The sequence below is a fragment of the Agelaius phoeniceus genome, chromosome 1 (assembly GCF_051311805.1).
Source record: "Agelaius phoeniceus isolate bAgePho1 chromosome 1, bAgePho1.hap1, whole genome shotgun sequence".
Classification (NCBI taxonomy): Eukaryota; Metazoa; Chordata; class Aves; order Passeriformes; family Icteridae; genus Agelaius; species Agelaius phoeniceus.
The window spans coordinates 33,308,392-33,327,511 of record NC_135265.1 but is presented as its reverse complement, the minus strand read 5'-3'; the positions used below and the strand labels follow the sequence as shown (position 1 = coordinate 33,327,511).

The window sequence follows — 19,120 nt, the reverse complement described above, 5'->3', positions numbered from 1 at the left end:
GGGATTCTCCAATGTTGGACACTTATGAGATTCAGCTGGACAGGCTGATGGACCATCTTGTCTATACCACGTTTTTGCCAAGAAAGGTTTGATCAGGTGATCCTTGAAGTTCTCTTCCAACTCTATGATTTTATGATTGATTCTGCTGATTTTTTTTTTAATGTTTGTTGACTTTTAGTGGCTAATGGTGATAAGGGTGGCAATGGGAAAAAAGGTCTGGTATTGGATTTACACAGGCACCCCTGAAGGTCATATGGCCAGGCAAGACGTGTAATCCCATGGGAAACACAGAGCAATGGTCAGTTCAGCTTTAAAATACCCTTCCCACATATGCCAAGTGCTCCTGGGCACCACACCCTAAGCACCAAGGTGAGGGGCCAGCAGAGAACCAGAAGGTGGCACAAACCACCATGGAAAACTCTTGATGCTGCGCCTGAAACTCGGTATTCATTTGCCAGCTACCAGGTAAATCCCACCTCACCCCAACACAATGCCATGTGATGGAGGGTCTTTTGGCACAGAGAATTTCAGGGCTGAAAGTAGTGCAGTGGGCTAGGTTTGTAGGGATGGAGAGAGAAGAAGACAGAGAGAAATTCCTGTCCTGGAAGACAAGATAGGTGGGATCATCTAGATCTCCTCTTCGGTTAAATCAAAGTTGGGCATAACTGTGATGTATTTCACAGAAATTACTGAAGGTAAAGGTGGACAGTCTTCTAAATGTTTGACACCTATTTACATACGTTTCTCATGATTTCAAACCCACAATAAATAAAGGAGAAAATATCATTACCTACTTTCACGGTTATTACTTCTTGTTTTTCCTGGCGCTTCCTCAGATTCTAACATAAATTGCAGCCTTTGTTTTAGAAACAAGGCACTGTTTCTCATGGTTAGAGAGAAAAAGATGAAAAACTTAACCCTGAAGTCAAAATGCAGGAGTCACGCCAAAGAAAACTGGTATTTATCTTCATTTCACAGCTCATTTTTTAAATCCATCCTCTGTTTTGTAGAGCTGATACAGTATTTTCAGTGTCCTGGCCTGTCAAGAGTGGTATATGAAGTACACAAGGAAGCTAAGAACTAAGCACACTGGAATTCTATGGCAATGTTGTGTCTGCCCCAGAGAACAGAGAAGGATTTTAGAACAAAAATAATATCACAGAGTGGATAAATAAATATTGTGTGAATGCTTTGCCTCACTTCTGTCTTTGAGACCTCATCAGGTAATAGCTTTTCTATACAGATGAGTGTTCTCAATGTTCAGGAAAACTCAGGTAATTGAGTGGAACAACTCGGCACAATTGTTTAGTGTGGGCTAATTCTTTAACTCTCCTTTTCTCCCCTAAGGTACATTTGTAATGACAGCACAAGCAACATAAGATTAGTTTGTCATTTTTACCACTACTGATACTGCAATTCACGTGGTCATTAGTATATATAGAGAAATACTAAAAATTAGCAGGAATTAAAGATACTGTGTATCGTATACCTCAGTAACTTTCAATTTTCATTTTAATAATTACTCAAAGCAGAGTACTCTGTGTAACCTGCCATAGCAGGTCCTGGCCTGAGGCTGAAGAACACCTGCTCACTCCAGCAACTGAGGGCCATCCTGAAGTCCCTCTGATGATTATTGCCTACAGCCGTGGGTAGCAAGGGTTTACCCTGTGTCTTGGGTTACAATGAAAAGATGTAACCAAAGTATGTATTCTGTGACCATTTTCATAAACTTTTAAAACAGATGGGACAGTGTTTCTTATCTCTTCCATGGCTCATCCCTGATAACTCCCTCTGAGGCCTTTCTCTGCTAACGGGCCATCAAGGTCTCCCAGCGTGTCTCATAGAATTATCTCATTCTGAGAGGCCCTGGCCAGGAGGAGGAACCAAGCATTCCTACCTGGATATAATCTGAGGCTTGGAGCACCACAGGAGCACTACCACAGGATTTCCAGAGGACAAGAGCTCGATACCCACCCCTGGACTTCCAGAGAAAGATCAGATCTTTCCACAGGATCACTGCTTCAACAAAACCACATCCATCACTCCAACAGGACTGTAGCCACCATTTAATCAGACTGCTACAATCACAGGGTGTCAGGTCATATTCTGACTCCGTCGGTTTAAGTCAGTATTTCTGTACTATTGCATTTATCTTAATTTTTCTATTAAATTGCAGTTCTGACTTGGAATTTCCCACTGTTTTGGTTTTGAACTAGTACACCCTGGGCGCCCCAATCATTTTTGTGACTCTAGATTGCTCTTAATCATCACAATTCCACATGTAGCACTATAGAACCATCACCACATCTGTAAGTTAACGTGTTGCTGCTGAAAGCTAAGGTTGCCAATTCCAGTGACACAGGAGTGTTTTATGAAACAGAAAACTGCGTTGTGCTTTGCTGAAGGCAGTGTGATCACAAAAGCTGACCAGTCCTGGTAAGCTGGTAACATTTTACAAGCACATTTATAGAATCCTGGAACTTGGTTGCACTGATGCATCTCTCCTGGGGGCAACAGCCATGTGGAAGCATTTGAACAGTGGGAAGGACATCTAAATAGATTAAACCTTCACACTGATTCTTTTCCAGCTTGGAACTTCTTTATGTGGTTTATTATGTGTTGTTTAGTCACAGCGTCTAAAGAAAAGAAGTGGTATATCAGGAACCAGAGACCAGTGTTTGTGTAATGCACAGTCTGGGTCCTGATCATACAGCAGGATACACATCTGTGAACTAGAACCACTTAAGAACAAGGGGAAGGTGCTGCCATTCTTATACTACTTTGAGTAAAAACTTCAAGCATGTCTAAGGCCCCCATTAGGCTAGTGAGTGAACATATGAAATCCAAAAATAAGGAAATATAAACCTGGAGATAGTTTGCCTTGTTGCTATTCTGTGGATCTTATGGTACAAACCATTAATAACCCCAAATGAGAGGCTCAGAAGGCAAGGAGCCCAAGGGTTGGGATTTATCACTGTGTTCCTTTACAAGGCCTTAGGCAATGTTAAATGTCTGTTTTCTGGCACAAATAATTGCAGTCTTGTCTTGGTTTATGAGCTACTTTAGATGTTCGTTTCTGCTATTTCACATATTGCCAAAACAAAGATGTTACATCTGTTTCATTTAAAATTACTAGTTCAGGCTTACAGCCAAGCATCAAACCAGTTTTGAGGAGTTAGCAGAATTAAGCAGTAACTTATTCCTTTGCATTTCAAAATTGCCTTTAATTTTATTACATTTGTCAATGTAAGCACTAAAGTCTTAACAATGGCCATTCTGAAAAAGTCACCTCTCAGAACACTGTTTTCCCAAGTTATGAAGTCTGTGATAAATGATTTTAAACAGTTTTTAGCTGAGTCTGAGGCCACAATAAATGATGTCTTTATCTTACTTTGCACCGTAATTACTGTAATAACTGTGACACCATTGTTGTCCACACTACAGGGAAGTTATAATTCAGTTTTAATAGTTTAAAACAATGCTTTGTTATACCAATGACATGGTTGTTTGTTTTCATTTAGTATATTTTGGAATGCACAAATAATTTATTTAAATAAAGGAATATATACAAATATGACAAAGGAGAGGAACTCTACAGAATACAATGGCTGCATGCACTGGGGATGACGCTATGATTTGCTTCAGAGGTGTGGAACTGAAAATTAGGAAAAGTTCTGAAGGTGTGCTGAAAATCCCATCACCACATCGAAGGGTCTTCAAACCTGCAACATATATTACGAATTAAAAAAACCCACATTAAACACATAAAAGACCCCACTGAAAAAATTCAATGTTAAAACTGCCTAAAACATTCATTAATAGTAGCAATGATAAATATATATGCATATTTGCAGTTGAAAATTGTATATGTGACTCCAACAAAAACAGATGCAGTATGAATTGCCAAAAATCTATACTTGATTGTAAAAATTGGTAGCAGAACTTGCCTGTACATCCTGCTACCCTGGTACTATGTTTTACATGGCTGAGACTAGCTCCAAAGCTGCCTTGCACCATTAAATAGCACTTAGTGAAATTAAGCTAGAAAACTATGATATGTTGAGATACAAATTTCTTAAGGATATATTTTTCACACTAACTCAGGAGTAAACAACTTCCAAAGAGAACTCACTGAGCCAAACAAAATCACATAATGCTGTAAGCACCTTTCAACAAAACCCAAGTTCAAAGCGACCATCCTAAAATATTATTGTGGTATTCCACTGCTCATTATCAAGCTTTTGAAATATATTGAAAAGGGTGCTGAAGGCAGGATTTTATCCATAGATCCTCTGCTTGCAAACCGATGTTTTGTCTACACAGGAGAAAAGGTAACAAGTAAGAGAACATGGAAAAACACCAGGAGAAATTCATTTCCCATCATTTTTCCCATCTAAAAGTAGCACATCAACTCTTGACTAAATATCTAATCTGCCTCCACAGTCACTGGAGAGACACGGACACGTTAGAGGGCAACTGAGACCATGCCCATTTTAGGCAGGAAAGCTCATTCTGGAGTTACCCATCCCTCTGACTGACTGCAGAGACAACCTAGATGAGTATTTCATACTAGATACCTAATTTTTAAAGAGGCAGCATCAGGAGATATACAGCCTATTACTGAGTATTAAACATTTCCTCATCACTCCACAAGACAGACAAAATCAGAAACGTGCTGAATCACACATTTCTGTCATAAGAACTTACTTGTACTCAGGTCAAGGCACCTCCATTTTTTTAATCTTTATCTTCTTTTTTTTGCAATTAGTTTCCAGAAGAATCTCTCTAAACTTTCTATGGTCAGACATACACCCAAACTAGAACATCTTTTGGGGTGTATTTCAGTAGCAAAAGTGAAATGTCAAACCAGGCCTGTCAAGCTGAATACAATTAAGTAATTTATCATTATCTCAGTGTTTAGTTACAAAGTTCAGCTCCCACTAACTCATGAGGTATCACTCTCTGTCACTAATTCACTTGAGTGCAAATTACATTTGCTCCACAACTAGCTTTTTGTGCAACTATTTCTAAAACATTTACTTAAGTTGGGAATAATAGCAGCCTGCCTTTCATTCCTTCAGCCTGGCCTCCTCCAGGAAGAAGGCTTAGGCTGGTGTGCTGTGTGTCCAGCTCTCTGACCCTGCGTGCCCCTCCTCACTTCCTCCCCAGCTTTCACACCCTTTGGACAATTTCAACCAAGCCAAGGAGAGGCACACTGATTTTAGAGATGTTTAGCTCCTGATGTGCCATGAAACACAGGACTGGATAGAAAGAAAATTTAATTGTGTCCTCACATGGAGGAAAAAGTTGGAGTGGGCTTCAGAATCCATACAGAGTTTTATCCTAGAAAACATATCCATAGGAAACTAGGCATCATTGTTCCCAGTACTCCCATAACTGTCAGCAATGAGTGAAAAATGCCATACTCAGTTTAAAGTGCTGTTATAGGGGGTAAGAAATAAAAATCTGCTTCTCATCAGTTCTTGATCTTAACTGCACACTAGTTTGTTATTTTGCTCATGAATTTTTGCTCCCTGGTGTGTTATAAATAGCATTATTGAAACAATAATAATAATCATAACATTTTGTGATGAAGGGGTGAAAATTACAGAGAGTATTGGACTATTAGGGAGATATATTATGAGTATGAGAGAGTATGAGTGCTAACTACCCTGTGTGTTGCCTCAAATTCAAGACAGTGGAAATTTCCCATTATGTGAGGGCTCTCCCTTGTCATTACCAAACACAAAATAGTCTAATACATTTCACTGCACTCCATGCAGTTTTTCAGATAAGCATCTGCAGAGAAAATTGCATCCCCACAGCTGTGGTTAGTCATCAAACCATCAGCCAAGGCTCTCCCGACACAAAGAACTGCAGGTCTCACGAGCAACCTCCCTGGATGGCAGGAGGAATTGGGTCACCTTCCAGTCTCATGATCGTGCCCTAAATTCAATGCTACAGCCTATTATGCTTAAGTACTCAACTAGTCTAGTTGAGCCTTTGCAGAGCACTTGTTTAAAGACTCTTGAGAAGACAGCTGCATAAAACATTAATTTCTGCAGTAGAAGTATTGTCAGCAAACTTCAGACAATCAGTAAAGGCTTAAACTGAGCTCATTCATGTTGGATTGTGAGTAAAACCAGTATTTTCCTTCATGAGCAAAAACTCCACCTGCATCTTACCTTTTCAACATACTTAATTTTCAGCTGTGTAAATTGCAGTCACTACTACAGTATCTTACATTATGGCTAAAATGTCATTACCTAACTAGATAAATACATTATGTACATTTGAAACCCCAGTGTAACTTTAGCCTAGTGAAAATGGAAATAAAAAGGCCTTTTTTTCTCTTTGTAAAGCATTAGATACAAAACCTGTGAAATACTGTATTTTAAAGAAAAGTCACTGCTGTGCATTTGTGTATGAGTTAATATAGGTGCATATTTACCACTTATACATCTTTAGAGGAAAAATTTAAACTTGTGTGAGCAGCAAATGAATAGCAAGATGTCATCTTTGGAGCTCTAATAAGTAAGGAATCATCATCAGACATCAGCATACAATTCTATGTAAAAATGCCCAGAATGAGGCAAGCATTGTGGGAGTGCTTCCCTTCCTCTGAATAACAGGTATAGCCTGCTCCCAAAATTAGCAAATGAGGAGTTTGGACTATATCACACCTGGTAAGGCACTTCTTGCATTCATAGATGGTGCTATCTCTTGAGCAAAAAAGGAATTAAATGTTTGGGTTTTTTAAGGATGTGATTAACCAGTTTTTGGTGGTATGTTTTCTCCCTTTGAATCATATTTATTGATAACAAATGAGACTGTTAAATCCAAATGAGCTCTTCATACATACCTGGATCTAGGAATGTTTTCTGTGCTTTCCCTCAACAAGAGGTCTGAGATCAGTGTATCTGGGCTTGATCTCTTCCCATATCTGAGGAAAAATTTTTAAAAGTTACATTTTTGTATATATCACTTTTTATAAATGAAGACTGAGCACAGAACCATTAGTGATTTTTTTTATTTTCAGAAAAATAATTGAGCAGACATAAATACCACTTTCCAGCAATTTTGCCTTAGCCACGTGAGCAAATGTTAATTCTTGTTTTATTTCCATATTTTTCTACTTTTTTTCGATAATTGTTTTACATTATAATATTGAGAAACTCCCAATATCTCTCAATTTGATGGTTGCTCCTGGATTTTCTAGGACCTTGCACCTTACTGGTGAGAGCATGGAGGAAGAGGGAAGAAGCTGTGCATGATGTGACTTCCAAGCACATTGGTCTTACCTGGAAACCCAGTTCCATCATCCCATGAACTTTCTCATTGGTTTAGATTATACTTATCCTTCATCAGAAATTTTGCAGGATTTTTTAAGGTAACCAGCACATTTGGGGCTGCTCAACACATAGCACATTAGTTGGCAAACACTGAGCTATCTTGAACTCTGTGGCTATGAGAATGAAAACTTGCTTTTTCAGAGTTCTTCTTCAACTAGACAGGATATCAGGGGCTACCTTTGTCCTTTATTTACACAGCAGCTGGCTTTCTATTTCCCTTTTTCTTTTTAATCCTGAATGCTGTACATCACTTAACAGTTAAAAGTACTGCAATTTCCATCACTTGGGAAGGAATTCAATCTCTTTTCCTGGGAAAACAGAAGTGGCAATGAGCAGCCTGCTTACATGACTACAAGGACTCATTAGCCTAAGAGTGATACCTATGAGCAAATGCTCCCTTGGTTGGAAAGAATTAAGATCACAGTTTAACTTGTGTGTGCAATTTCATTCTGGATCACAAAGTACATTAGCAGCTTTTGTGAATGCTGCTTGAGTGAAACTGATTTCAGAAAAATCAAAGGTGTAGTTAAGAACTAACATGATGTTTCTCCAGTGACTCCAGTCATTCCAGTGGATTAGATTAGAAAAAAAAAAAAACCAACCCAAGCCTTCCAAACTACATTTAAAAAACTAACAGTTTTAACTGTTGAGTGCATTGATTGCACTTAAATGGGGAAACATCTCTCACTTTTCATCCCTTTTCTTCAACCCTTTGTGTTTTCACCTTGCTTTAATCATTTCAGTGCATCACCTGTGCTCCAGAAAGACAAAGCATCAGTTCCAGAAAGTTAAATTTCTTAATCTGAGCTGATTGAAAGCAGGTATTTGAAAAGAACCAGCCAGACACAGTAAAATGCTATTACAATAGTGCTTTCAGGCATGATGCTGAATCAAATACCTCGCACTCCATCACCACCAAGGGATTTCTTTCTTTCTAGTTCCCTGCTCTGATTAATATGGATGTGACCTGGACTTCAACTGAGGAGGAAGCTAATTTTCTGTTATGTTAAAGAAACTGATTTAACAAATCAAAACTTGCTCTAGCACCTCACACTTGGAGAAAACTCCCACCAATCTCTCAGGAAGTTTTGCCTGAAGAAGAAATAGGCAGCAACCACCCAGAGTGCAGAGATTCACTCAAATAATGAGGACAACTGTGCTGGGGAGATATCTATTTTACATGAGTTCCTTCAGCATCTTGGCCACTCCATGGCACTACCTGTGCTGGATGGACCCACCATGCCCTCACACAGCAAAGCTGCACACAAGGTGTTCACTGACTGCCACCAGCGGGGCTGCCCAAAGAACATCCATTCTTGCTTTGTCAGTCTCCTGCCCACCCTGTCATTTTGCCCCTGGGAAACGTCCATGCTACTGACTTACTAATTAGGGGTCACAGACAGAGTCAATCTGTTCTTCCTGATGCAAATGTCTGGAGATGTCTTTGCTCCAGCTGCTTCATGCCTTGCTCCTTGCTCTGAGATACACATTTATCAAAAATCATGGCTGTTTTAAAAGGCTTAAAATAGCATGATTCCAAGCCAGGTGAAAACACCTGGTCAGTTTTTATACTCCATTTGAGAAATCAAGGCCTACTTTGGGGCATGCTGATAAGCCACAGCTCCAGCTGAAGTCAGAGATTTAAGGAGCAAACATACTTATTCTGAATAAGAACACTATGTCAGGCTCTCAGCAAAATCTCAAAGCTTCCTATGGAAACTTTAGTGTTAGGATTCAAATCCTACCCATGTCCAATTCAGAAAATTGGATGTGTCTGATTCAGAAAATTGTCAAGAAACCAAAGCAAAGGGAGATGGGAGATCTGCTCCCATGCCCATTAAAGGGTGTTGGCACGAAGCAGGAGCAGCAGCACTGCCCAAGACATACACATTTAATATACTCTCTGCCCTGCCTATAGTTCAAGCCATTTCCAGCAGTCAGGAATGGCCTGACTGCTTTGCTACAGCACAGAAGAGCCACAGATTCACTGAGAAACTGCAAGTGACAAGGAAAGAAGATTGTTTGTTAGCAAGAGGGAGCACAGGTAGCAGCAAATAGCAGGAGGAGGAATAAAGATGGACTCTGAAAAACGCCTCCTGAACAGTGTGGTAGAGAGGTATGAGGCAAGGACCACATGACAGCTCAGGAAATGAAGGTGGAACTAATCCAAAGACACACAGGCATCTGTAGAGCAGCAGTCTGCATCTGTGCTGGGCTCTCTTTTAGGTTATAAAGACCTGGCACATAAGGAACAGGGATCTCATCAGAAACAAGAACCCTGAAACAGGTCTCATGATCTGCACCATGCAAGCACCCATTTACCTCAGGTAACCTCAAAATAATATTTTACATTATTATATTGAGAAACTCTCAATATTTCTCAATTTGATGGCTCCTCCTGGATATTGTAGGACCTTGCACCATACAAGCACCCATTTACCTCAGGTAACCTCAAACCTTTGTATTAAAGCTAACAGGCACTGGTGTCTAAAGCTGAGATGGATCTGAAGAAGGATTTCAAAGGAGGGAGGGAGCAAACAGCCAGATGGACAAGGTCTAAGAACAAGAAGAGAAGGATGGTCTGGAAGGAAGAAGCTCATTGAGCTCAGGTGAATACTCTGTGGGTCACAGTAGCTCAGAGGGGAATGGCACCCAAATGCTTGAGTCAGGCCAGAAGCAGAAGGCAGAAAGATGAGCTGGGCAAGGGGCAGGGAGGGGGGTGGTATTCATAATCACAAAAACATCAAACAAGGCAGGGCAGCTGAACCTGAAGGAAAAACCCATCAATCTTCTCATCTCCTCCTTTGCCAACATGTTCTTACTGCTTCACCTCAGCAGCTACAGGCACCAGATTGGGTGAGAGGCTGAGCACAGCTTGCTCACCCACCTGCAGAAGGAGCAGGGTGAGCCCCTGGACCTCATTCTCCCCTGTCACAGGGCTCCCAAGCAGTGCCATGCACAAAAAGGAGAGATAAAAATCTGTGAGAAGAGAGAAAACTTTGAGCACATCTGCTCAAACAGACCAATCACCCTTAGACTGCTCCAAAATGCTTCAAAAGTTATTGATTCATTTTGCAAGTGACTGTGTCACTGCCAAAACAGGAAACCTCCAGCAGCTCAGTTAAGCTTTCCAAATGGAGGTGGCAATGGCTTTATTTCTGGACTGTTAATTCACCACAGTGGAAAAACAGCACACCTTTCTGTTTTTTTAGTTAACCTGTGGAGTCAACTTTTAAATGTGTATCACAAAGTTGTCTTTGTAATGCTTTTCTCTGCCAACTGTCTTGTAGTTGCAGGTCAACTCTGTTCCTTTAAATACAAGGGTGGGTAGGAAATATGAGGAAAATCTAAAGAACAAAATTTAAATTTTATCCATCAGAAACAATAACTATTTCAGGTCACTTCCAAATCCACACAAAAGAATAAAACTGGTTTCCCTCGCCGAGTTGTGTACTTACAATCAATAAAATTGGAATAAAAGCTACACAGTCAATATTAAAGAAAGCACACGCAGCAGACACCAGAAGTGAAGGCTGAACAAAAACGAGGAGGGGTGGTCATTTGGATTTGGGATTTTTTGTTTTTAAATATGACTTTTCTTTGGACAGGAACCACCTTTGAAAAGGGAGATGAAAGAAAGAAAAGAAGGGATGAGACACCAGCCTGGAGATCCCATCGCATGCAAGATAAAACAGGCAGAATTTGAGGATTAGATTATTTTAACAGTAATCTAGACAAAAGGTTATTTGAGTGCAGACTGCCACACAGAAGCATGCCTCACATGTGAGCCAGTTGTGAATATTGCTTTAAAAGTTCAGAACCAAAGAACTGTATTTCTATCAGCCCCTCCATCCATCTTATGCACTTAGGGCAGTAGCACACAATGTTAGGGGCTTCTGGGAAAGCTCTCAGTTGCATGATAGCCACCCTTCTAATTTAATTCTTCAGACTTCTACAGGGAAAAATGAAAGCCTAATTTTAGGCTCTCATCTGGTCTTGATATTAAACAATAGATAAATATGTCAAAGCTCTTCTGTGTCACGCACTATTGCACGACTTCAGAGCAAATATCTATCAATCCCACAGCCTAACTTGACAGACCATTTTTTATCAAAGAAGATGATTTTTTATAATAACTTGCCCTTTTTCTTCAGGCTGAGCCTTTACCCATACTTTAACAGGCATGGTCAACCCAGAAAGCCAGTTTAGAGCCAGGGAGGCTTGCATTCACACTCTTTGGGTTTGAGTTCTGGATCTTGAGAGAGGTTTTTGTTAGGGCTAGGGGTTTTTTCACACTCACAGCTGCATGAAGCAGCCTACAAACCACAAACACCTGGACTACTACAACTCCCTAATGGGCACTTTTTCTCACCAAAATCTTCACTGGAGTCAGTGGCAGCAACAGAAGTGGGAAACTGCTCCTAGTGCCCTGTCTAGCATCTCCAGCTCCCAGGTTGGTTATCTTTCCTTTTTGGGGTCCCTCCCTGTGCATGCTCCTGCCTGCCAGCCTGTCTGTGCCAGAGCCAGAAGAGGCTGAGAGAGCAGAGGCAGCATTGACACCCCTGCCCCTTCTGCCAACTTGGGCGGCAGAACTTCAGCTCCGGACGCGTCGGCAGCTCAGGGTTTCAGGAGCACTGCTCTCTAAAAGGAATCTGTGCGCCACGTCTTTCTCCGTGTCCTTGGGGAAAGCAGCGAGAGACACCCAGTGTCAGGGGGCACCCCACCTTCCTCCCCTGAGCCTCGCCAAGGAAAAAATCAGCCCGAAAGCGGGCAAGGGAGATGTGTGCCGTCCCGCTCTGCCTACCTCTGCCTGGTGATGAGGTTGATGTAGTGCCTCAGCGCCGAGTAGTATCTGGCCATGTCCTCTGCGGGGGCGTCCTCGCCGGGGCTGTCCGGTTTGGAGGGGTACGCCTCTGCCAGCGTCCCCAGGCAGACCAGCAGTGACAGGGCGAAAGTCAGCACCGACACCCACAGCCTCACGGTGCCCTGCATCTGCTCGGCGGGGCGGGATGGACGAGAGCTGCCGTCAGCACCTGCCCCGACGGCGGGAGCAGCGCGGCCGCCCCAGCGCAGCCCCGACCGGCCCGGACAGCCCCGCGTCCCCGTCCCCATCGCTATCCCCATCCCCATTCCGTCCCGTTCCCGCCCCGTCGCGGCACTCACGGTGGCGGCTGCAGCGGAGCGGCTCTCGGCTCGGCTCGGCGCTTCTGCCCGGGCGTCGGGGCTCCGAGTGCGGGGCTCCGCGCCCCGCCGCCCTGCTTTAAGGCTTCCCGGCAGGCAGGAGGGGCCTCGGGCGATCACGCCTCGCCGGCTCCGGTCCCCCCCGCCCCGCTCCGCCTGCCCCTGCCCCGGGAGGGGCCCGGCGGCCGCGGCCGGGCGGGGCCGGGCGGCACCGATGGGGCGGGCGGTGCCGAGCCCCGCGCAGCCCCCGCACCGCCCCCGCCGCCCCGGGAACCCGCCCACGGCTGCCCCCGGGATGTGCTCCGGGATCGGCATCCTTCCCCGAGCGTGGCGGAGCGGCCGCGGGAGCCGGGCTGTCTGCAGCCGTGGAGCCGCCGTGCTGCCCGGTGCCCGAGCTCCCCGGGAAAAGGGAACTCCGGCGGGGAAGGAGCTGGGATTGCCGTGCTATCCCGCACCGATGGCACGGGAGAGGCCCCAAGCTCGGGCTTTGTAGCAGTGGTGCTGCCGGACATAAAGCCAAGAAAGCAGGACGGTTTGGGAAAACCAAAAGTACCAAATCAGTGCCACAGGCTCAGACATCGTAGCCAGTAAATGGGTAAATTAGAGACTCACACAATGGTTTGTGTTGGAAGAGACCTTAAAGATCAGATAGTTCCAAACCCCTTGGGCGGTGGACAGCAACACCTTCCACTAAACCAAATTGCTCAGAGACCAATCCAGTGTGGTTTTGAGCACTTTCAAAGCATCCACAACAAATCTTAAGGCTTAACTTCCTAGAGGACTGGCAGCAGAGCTGCAAATCTGCCTGCCTCCACACCTACTCTGCCCCCCTGTTCTGGGCTACCTTCTGAATATCTGTTCTAAAGTTGCTTTATTCTGTTTCATTTCTGTGCCTGAGACACATGTCACAGAAAACAACTCACCAATGCCATGGGATCACAGTAGCTGTCCTGACCCAGGGGAACCACTGCTGAATCTGGGACATAGAACTTGTCCTAGAAACATGGGACTACTGATTCAGCTGTCAGACTTACATGTCTCCTGAACCTTGTCCAGATCTGAGTCAGTGGGGAGAGATGGGCACCCCGACAGTGATCTGAGCCCTCATACAGAAGAGGTCTGAGATAAGCAGAGTGGGGATCTTCTGCTAACACACCCTTCTCCCCTGGTGACAGGAACAGCCTGGGTGACTGGGCTGGGCTAGACACCTGACTACCAGAGTGCCTGAAGTTGGAGAAGATTTATCCCCTCCAAACAAAGCTTCAGGATTTGGTAGATTTGGAAAGTAGCCTTGCATATTAGTAAAATAAGGTTAATTCTTTAGAAACAGATAATTTGATTAGCATCTTGACTAATTCCAGGTGGAATGACAAATCATGACTCTCATCATATCTTACTTTTACTTTTATTTGAAGGCAAAATAGCAAACACCCGAATAAGAACATTTGATATACTGACAAAAGGCTTCAGGACATATTCTAAAACTCTATCATTTATATACTACTGTTACCAATTTCTGTAGTTATTATCGTATGCAGTTATTGGTTTAATAATAATACAGCAGATTCTGAAAAACTATATTCAGCTTGCAAAAGCAAAGCCAGGAATTGTTTTCATCACTCCAGAAACAGAATCTCAACATTATCTGAGGAGGAAAAAAAAACAAACTAGAAAATAAATGGTTCTTGTGCTGTGCAGCTAAGCTCATGAGACAGTGTCTGTTTCCAACCATGAAAGCAAAGAAAATTCCAGAAAGCTTAATGTCAAGAGGTATTTTGAAATCTTCATGACTCCACAGTGCACTGGCCACAGAACTAACAGCAAGACTACAGTCTGCCTTACATCACCCACTGAGTGAAGAATTTTAATGTGTGTGAATAATCTTCCATGCCACAGCCAGCAGCTCTAGCTCCTAATTTCTGCAGATGTGTGCACAGGGTGACATCACATCTTACAAAGTGGCCTCACTGCATCCCCACGCTTCTGTCCTCCCACCAGCACACTCCTGCACATTCAGTGCTCACGTTGTCCCCACGTCAGCTCAACAGATGCAGCTGATGTGACAGCCAGATGCCTGTGATACTGCAAATGCTCTGAAGAGCAGCTGTACTCTGGCTCCATCACTTTTCCTTTGCTATGCTGAATCCAATACAATGCCTAAACCAAAGCTTGTATTGATCCGGTTTATCAGCTTTTATGGGGTGTGAGGAACAAGTGGTGACAGCACTGGAGATTGAAGCATCTGGGAAGGTGTGCCACAGTCACAGCTCTCACCAGCTTCTGCATGATTCTGGCACAACCATCTCCCACCAGCTCACAGAACTGGAGGTGACTCTCTCACCATTAAACTCTTTCACCACAAATAACTGAGGTTGCTTCTCTCCCACACTAGCACCACTCTTTCCACACTTTCAGTCTTCAAGGCAGTCCAAAGAGGAAACAGCCAACAGACTAGCAGCAGAGCAAGATAAGCCCAAAGTCTGGTGTCTGCACACTCACTTGGGCTGTAAGGAGCAATGACATTCCCCCATCACTGCATTCCTTGCTGTGTGTGCCTGTATTCCCTGGAGCAGCATTATGTCACATTGCCACATCCTGGCACAGACCAGCACCCAGGCAGTCAGCATCTCCAGAAACCCTGGACAAATCCCTTCTCTCTTCCTAATGATGAGGTACAAGGACTAAGCTTCTCCCTCACAGGAAATTATTAAGGAATCACACTTGCTAAGTCCTTCTACAAAATTCTGGGTCTGGATTAGCAGCTACCCAAAAAACCAAGGTGCAGGCCACACTAACAGTCAGTTTGTTTCACAGCACACTATGAGGAAAACTCTCTCTCTAATGCAAGAGAAGGAATCAGTTTTGCCTCCCATATGAGACAGCAGCTCCTGCAACTGCAGGTTGTTCAGCAGAATCTGGGGAGAAATTTTTTTCCCTGGAGCAGCGTGACCATATCAACTCATTTGTTGTGTTGTGTTTTCCCTTTGGATGAAGTAGCTTGTGCTGGATTTGGATCCTGAGTGGCCTAAAGGTTTATGAGATGTTAAACTTTGCCAGCCCCACTGCACCTCCAGGAGAACACTTATTTCCATACAGTTTCAGCATTTAATACAGGAAGTCCAGAACTCTGAACCCATGATTTTGAATACCCTGCTTTCCACAGTGCCTATTTCTGTAACAGTATTGAGGCACTGCTCAGGTCCAGATATGTGCCTGTGCCCCATTTCATCATTTAGGGAAAGCACACACCTCATATCTTTCTTGAATTTGGAGCCATCCTACAACATCCTGTTTCAAAAAATGCCTTTCTTCCATTTTGAAACACTGCAAATCCATACAGAGTCATCCAGTTTCTACCCTAATACATATATTAACCTTAAATTATAGATAAAGCATACTTTGGATAACATAATCAGTGTAATCTTAATGCAAAAAATTGTGGCATTTTTATATTCATGAAATAAGCCCTTTACCTAAAGTTACAGACATTTATAGGCTCTGGCATACCAGGGGGACCAAATGTCCCTGGGTCTCAGTGATCTTAATGAATGTTTTACAACTGGTTTCCTGATTCATGGTCTCCTGCTCTTTTGTCTTTACCTGTTGATGATTCCTCAGCCTGGGTACTGTACTACTGACAGTGTTGCTGTCCTTGCATGAAGCAGGCAGCATTTGTGTTCTGGCAAGTGGCAGAGCTGCACTTTGCACAGGCAGCTTTAAGATGGGCCATAAAGGTGAACAAGAAGGTGGCTAGGGTATTTGGGAAGGAATGAGTAAGACTCAGAAAAGCTGGTAGAGGAAGACAGCAAGAACCAAATGGAACTAAAGAATGCAGCCTGAGAGAGAGAGCAGAAAGACTTGGGCATAGCTCGTGTGTAGCAGCACTTAGATATCCACATTTTCTCTGTCACATATCATGGGCTTGCAAATGTGTATCACCTAGTTAACACCCTAGCTAATGAATAAAGAGCTATTTAACTACATGGGAAATGGGTGCTTCAAAGCTCTGAGCAGGTATCAATGTCAGGTACAGAACTGATGGGAAAAAAGTGAAAAGGAAAATGACAGTTAAATTTTGCCTACCTTTTAATGTCATGACACTTAAAGATCCAATAGACAGCAATTAATTGTACAAATTTCAGACTATACTAAGAATGGAAATACTTCCAAGATAGCAGCATATTAAAAGATAATATTGTTCTGCAAGCAGCATAAATGTGAAAGAAAATTCAAGTCATTTATTAATGGTAATATGTTTGATTGCACTAAACAGGGGCATGATATTTGCCTCAATTAATACAAAATTTAGTGTGCTTGACTTTGGGCAGAGTATTATTTATCACATAGTTTTTGTAGCAGGCATGGAACTAAAGCTGTTCCTTATTATTACAAATATGCATAATGTCATTTTCTCACTGTAACAAAGTAAGGCCATGTGCATCAGTGATTCTAAACTACCATTCCATAATACCTCATTAAGAGTCCCTGCTTCATATATGACAACAAGATCAATCTCCTACTAGGGAGAAACTGTTAAAAACTGGAGCCCCAGGAAGAAAAGATTTATGTGGTACTAGAGACATGCTAATGTCACATTTTATCAGCTGATGTTGCCTGTGCTCATGCAGTTAAAATGTCTCGCTGAAGGTTTCCATAGCTGAGCAAATCTTCCAGAAATGCTGAATCTTTAGGGCTGGATGTTCAGTCAGATAAGCAGTACATAATTATTCAGTAGTCCCATGAATTTATCGGAACCTATTTGGACAGGAAATGGGGCTGTTAATCTCACAAAATTAGGCTCTCACAAACCTTAGTGTTGCTGATTTCAATCTTCTTAGCAATACTTTCAGAAAAGCTTCTCATTGTGCTTTTTATACATCACACCAGTAACCACATTTTCAAATTCTATGTGCCCTTTTCAGGACTTTAATTCACCTCTGCCTGTACCTAGCAGTCAGAGTTGAACAGAACACCCCCTAATCCTACAGCAACCCCCTTTCCTGTCTGCTCAGCAGGAGTACTTCTTTCAAGAGGCATCCTTGCAAGTCCAGGAAGCATTAAGCAGATTTGTAATACTCCTTCAGTCTCGGGTTTCTGTGGTTGAGATGACCCCCCAGGTATTAGAAAGTCTTTTTTTTTTTTTCCCAGCACTGCGACCGAAGAAGAAGTCGAGATTTATCAGTTCTGCTTTCCAAGGTTGTTTATTTTTTCTTATCTATTACATTCTTTCTCTGACCTGCTGAGGTCTGTCCAGCAGGTCATGTTGTGGCACAGTGACTGCCCTTGGGGTGGTGTTAACTTTTTATACTACAAACTACATGTACTTTATTTAATAATATTTAATAATTTTCCAATACCTATCACCTATGTTAGACAGTCTGTCTCTACTGTAAACCAATCAAAAAGTGTCACCATCACAGCAGAAGATGGAGGACAAGAAGAAGAAGAAGGACAGGACATGCCCAGATTCTTCCATCTTGCCTCTTGAACCCCCATTCTAAAACCCCAAAATTCTACTTTTTCACCCTGTGACAAATTAACTATCATTCTATTCAAACTCTTGTGGCTTGTAAATCTTCATACAAAGTTGGTAATTTTTTCCATGGACTAAAATCGAAGGCACAGGTGTTTTTGACTCCATGCCAAAGTCTCTGAGCCCCTTGCCAGGGTCTCAAATCTCCCAGGGCAGCCAGAGGAATGTCCTGGGTCCCGACACACCAGAAAGTAGGGCCTGGCTAAGTAAAACAACATGAAAATATTACAGAAATGAAGAAGTTATTGGATCAAACCAACGGTGCATCTATCCTTCTCTCAATGAGATGTAAAAGCTGATTTCTGGAACTGTCAGAACAGGAAGAGTATGTCATGTTATTTCCCCAGCAAACTGTTCCCAACTTCTATAAAACTGGTTTAGGAGCATCCTAACCAGCAGCTGAGGTTTTGGATCTTAGAGCAAACTATGAGGATCAGCAGTGTCCTGCAGCAGTCCCACAGCATTCCTGCTGTGCATTCCAGGCCAGGAATGAAATCATCAGCTGGCACCATCTACCACTCTGGGGTGACTACCTGTGCCCCTGTGTCACCTTTGGTGCAGCACCAGGAGAGCCCAACACTGATCCCAGGGAGGTGGGTGACAGGATGAGGCTTAATGGGTTTAAAGTGGAAGAAGATAGGTTTATATTAGATATTGTGAAGAAATTCTTCACTCTGAGGGTGGTGAGGCACTGGCATAGATTATCCAGAGAAGTTGCAGATCCCCCATCCAAGGCCCACTTGGATCAGGCTCTGAGCAGCCTGGGCTAGTGCAAGGTGCCCCTGCCCATGGCAGAGGGGTGGAACTGGATGATCTTTAAGGCCCCTTCCAACCCAAACCACCCTGTGCCTGTGATTAACACACTGAGGCAGGGAGTGCCTCACATGCCATGGTGATGTGACACCACAGGCACCGAGCTACCACACTGAGCCACTGACCTGCCTGCGGGACACCTCCTGCCCTCCAGCAGGGAAGGGAAGGGAAGGGAAGGGAAGGGAAGGGAAGGGAAGGGAAGGGAAGGGAAGGGAAGGGAAGGGAAGGGAAGGGAAGGGAA

At 43.2% G+C, this 19,120-nt stretch overlaps 1 protein-coding gene across 1 annotated transcript; it reads right to left on the bottom strand.

The window, feature by feature from the left end:
* Positions 1 to 3,445: 3,445 nt before the first annotated feature.
* NPY (neuropeptide Y) lies at positions 3,446 to 12,677 on the bottom strand. Its single transcript, XM_054639202.2, has 4 exons — positions 12,516 to 12,677; positions 12,157 to 12,344; positions 6,863 to 6,943; positions 3,446 to 3,722 (listed from the first exon to the last, which is right to left on the bottom strand). The coding sequence occupies exons 2-4, from the start codon at positions 12,342 to 12,344 to the stop codon at positions 3,698 to 3,700; spliced, it is 294 nt and encodes a 97-aa protein (XP_054495177.1). The 5' UTR covers positions 12,516 to 12,677; the 3' UTR covers positions 3,446 to 3,697.
* Between the last annotated feature and the right edge of the window lie 6,443 nt (positions 12,678 to 19,120).

What these genes read in the sequence shown, in the direction of transcription:
- NPY (XM_054639202.2), bottom strand. Translation starts at nt 12,344, where the DNA reads ATGCAGGGCACCGTGAGGCTGTGGGTGTCGGTGCTGACTTTCGCCCTG. An exon ending in AACCTCATCACCAGGCAGAG is followed by an intron (nt 6,944 to 12,156) that starts GTAGGCAGAGCG and finishes ATTTTTCCTCAG; the next exon opens with ATATGGGAAGAGATCAAGCC. An exon ending in GAAAACATTCCTAGATCCAG is followed by an intron (nt 3,723 to 6,862) that starts GTATGTATGAAG and finishes TATATGTTGCAG; the next exon opens with GTTTGAAGACCCTTCGATGT.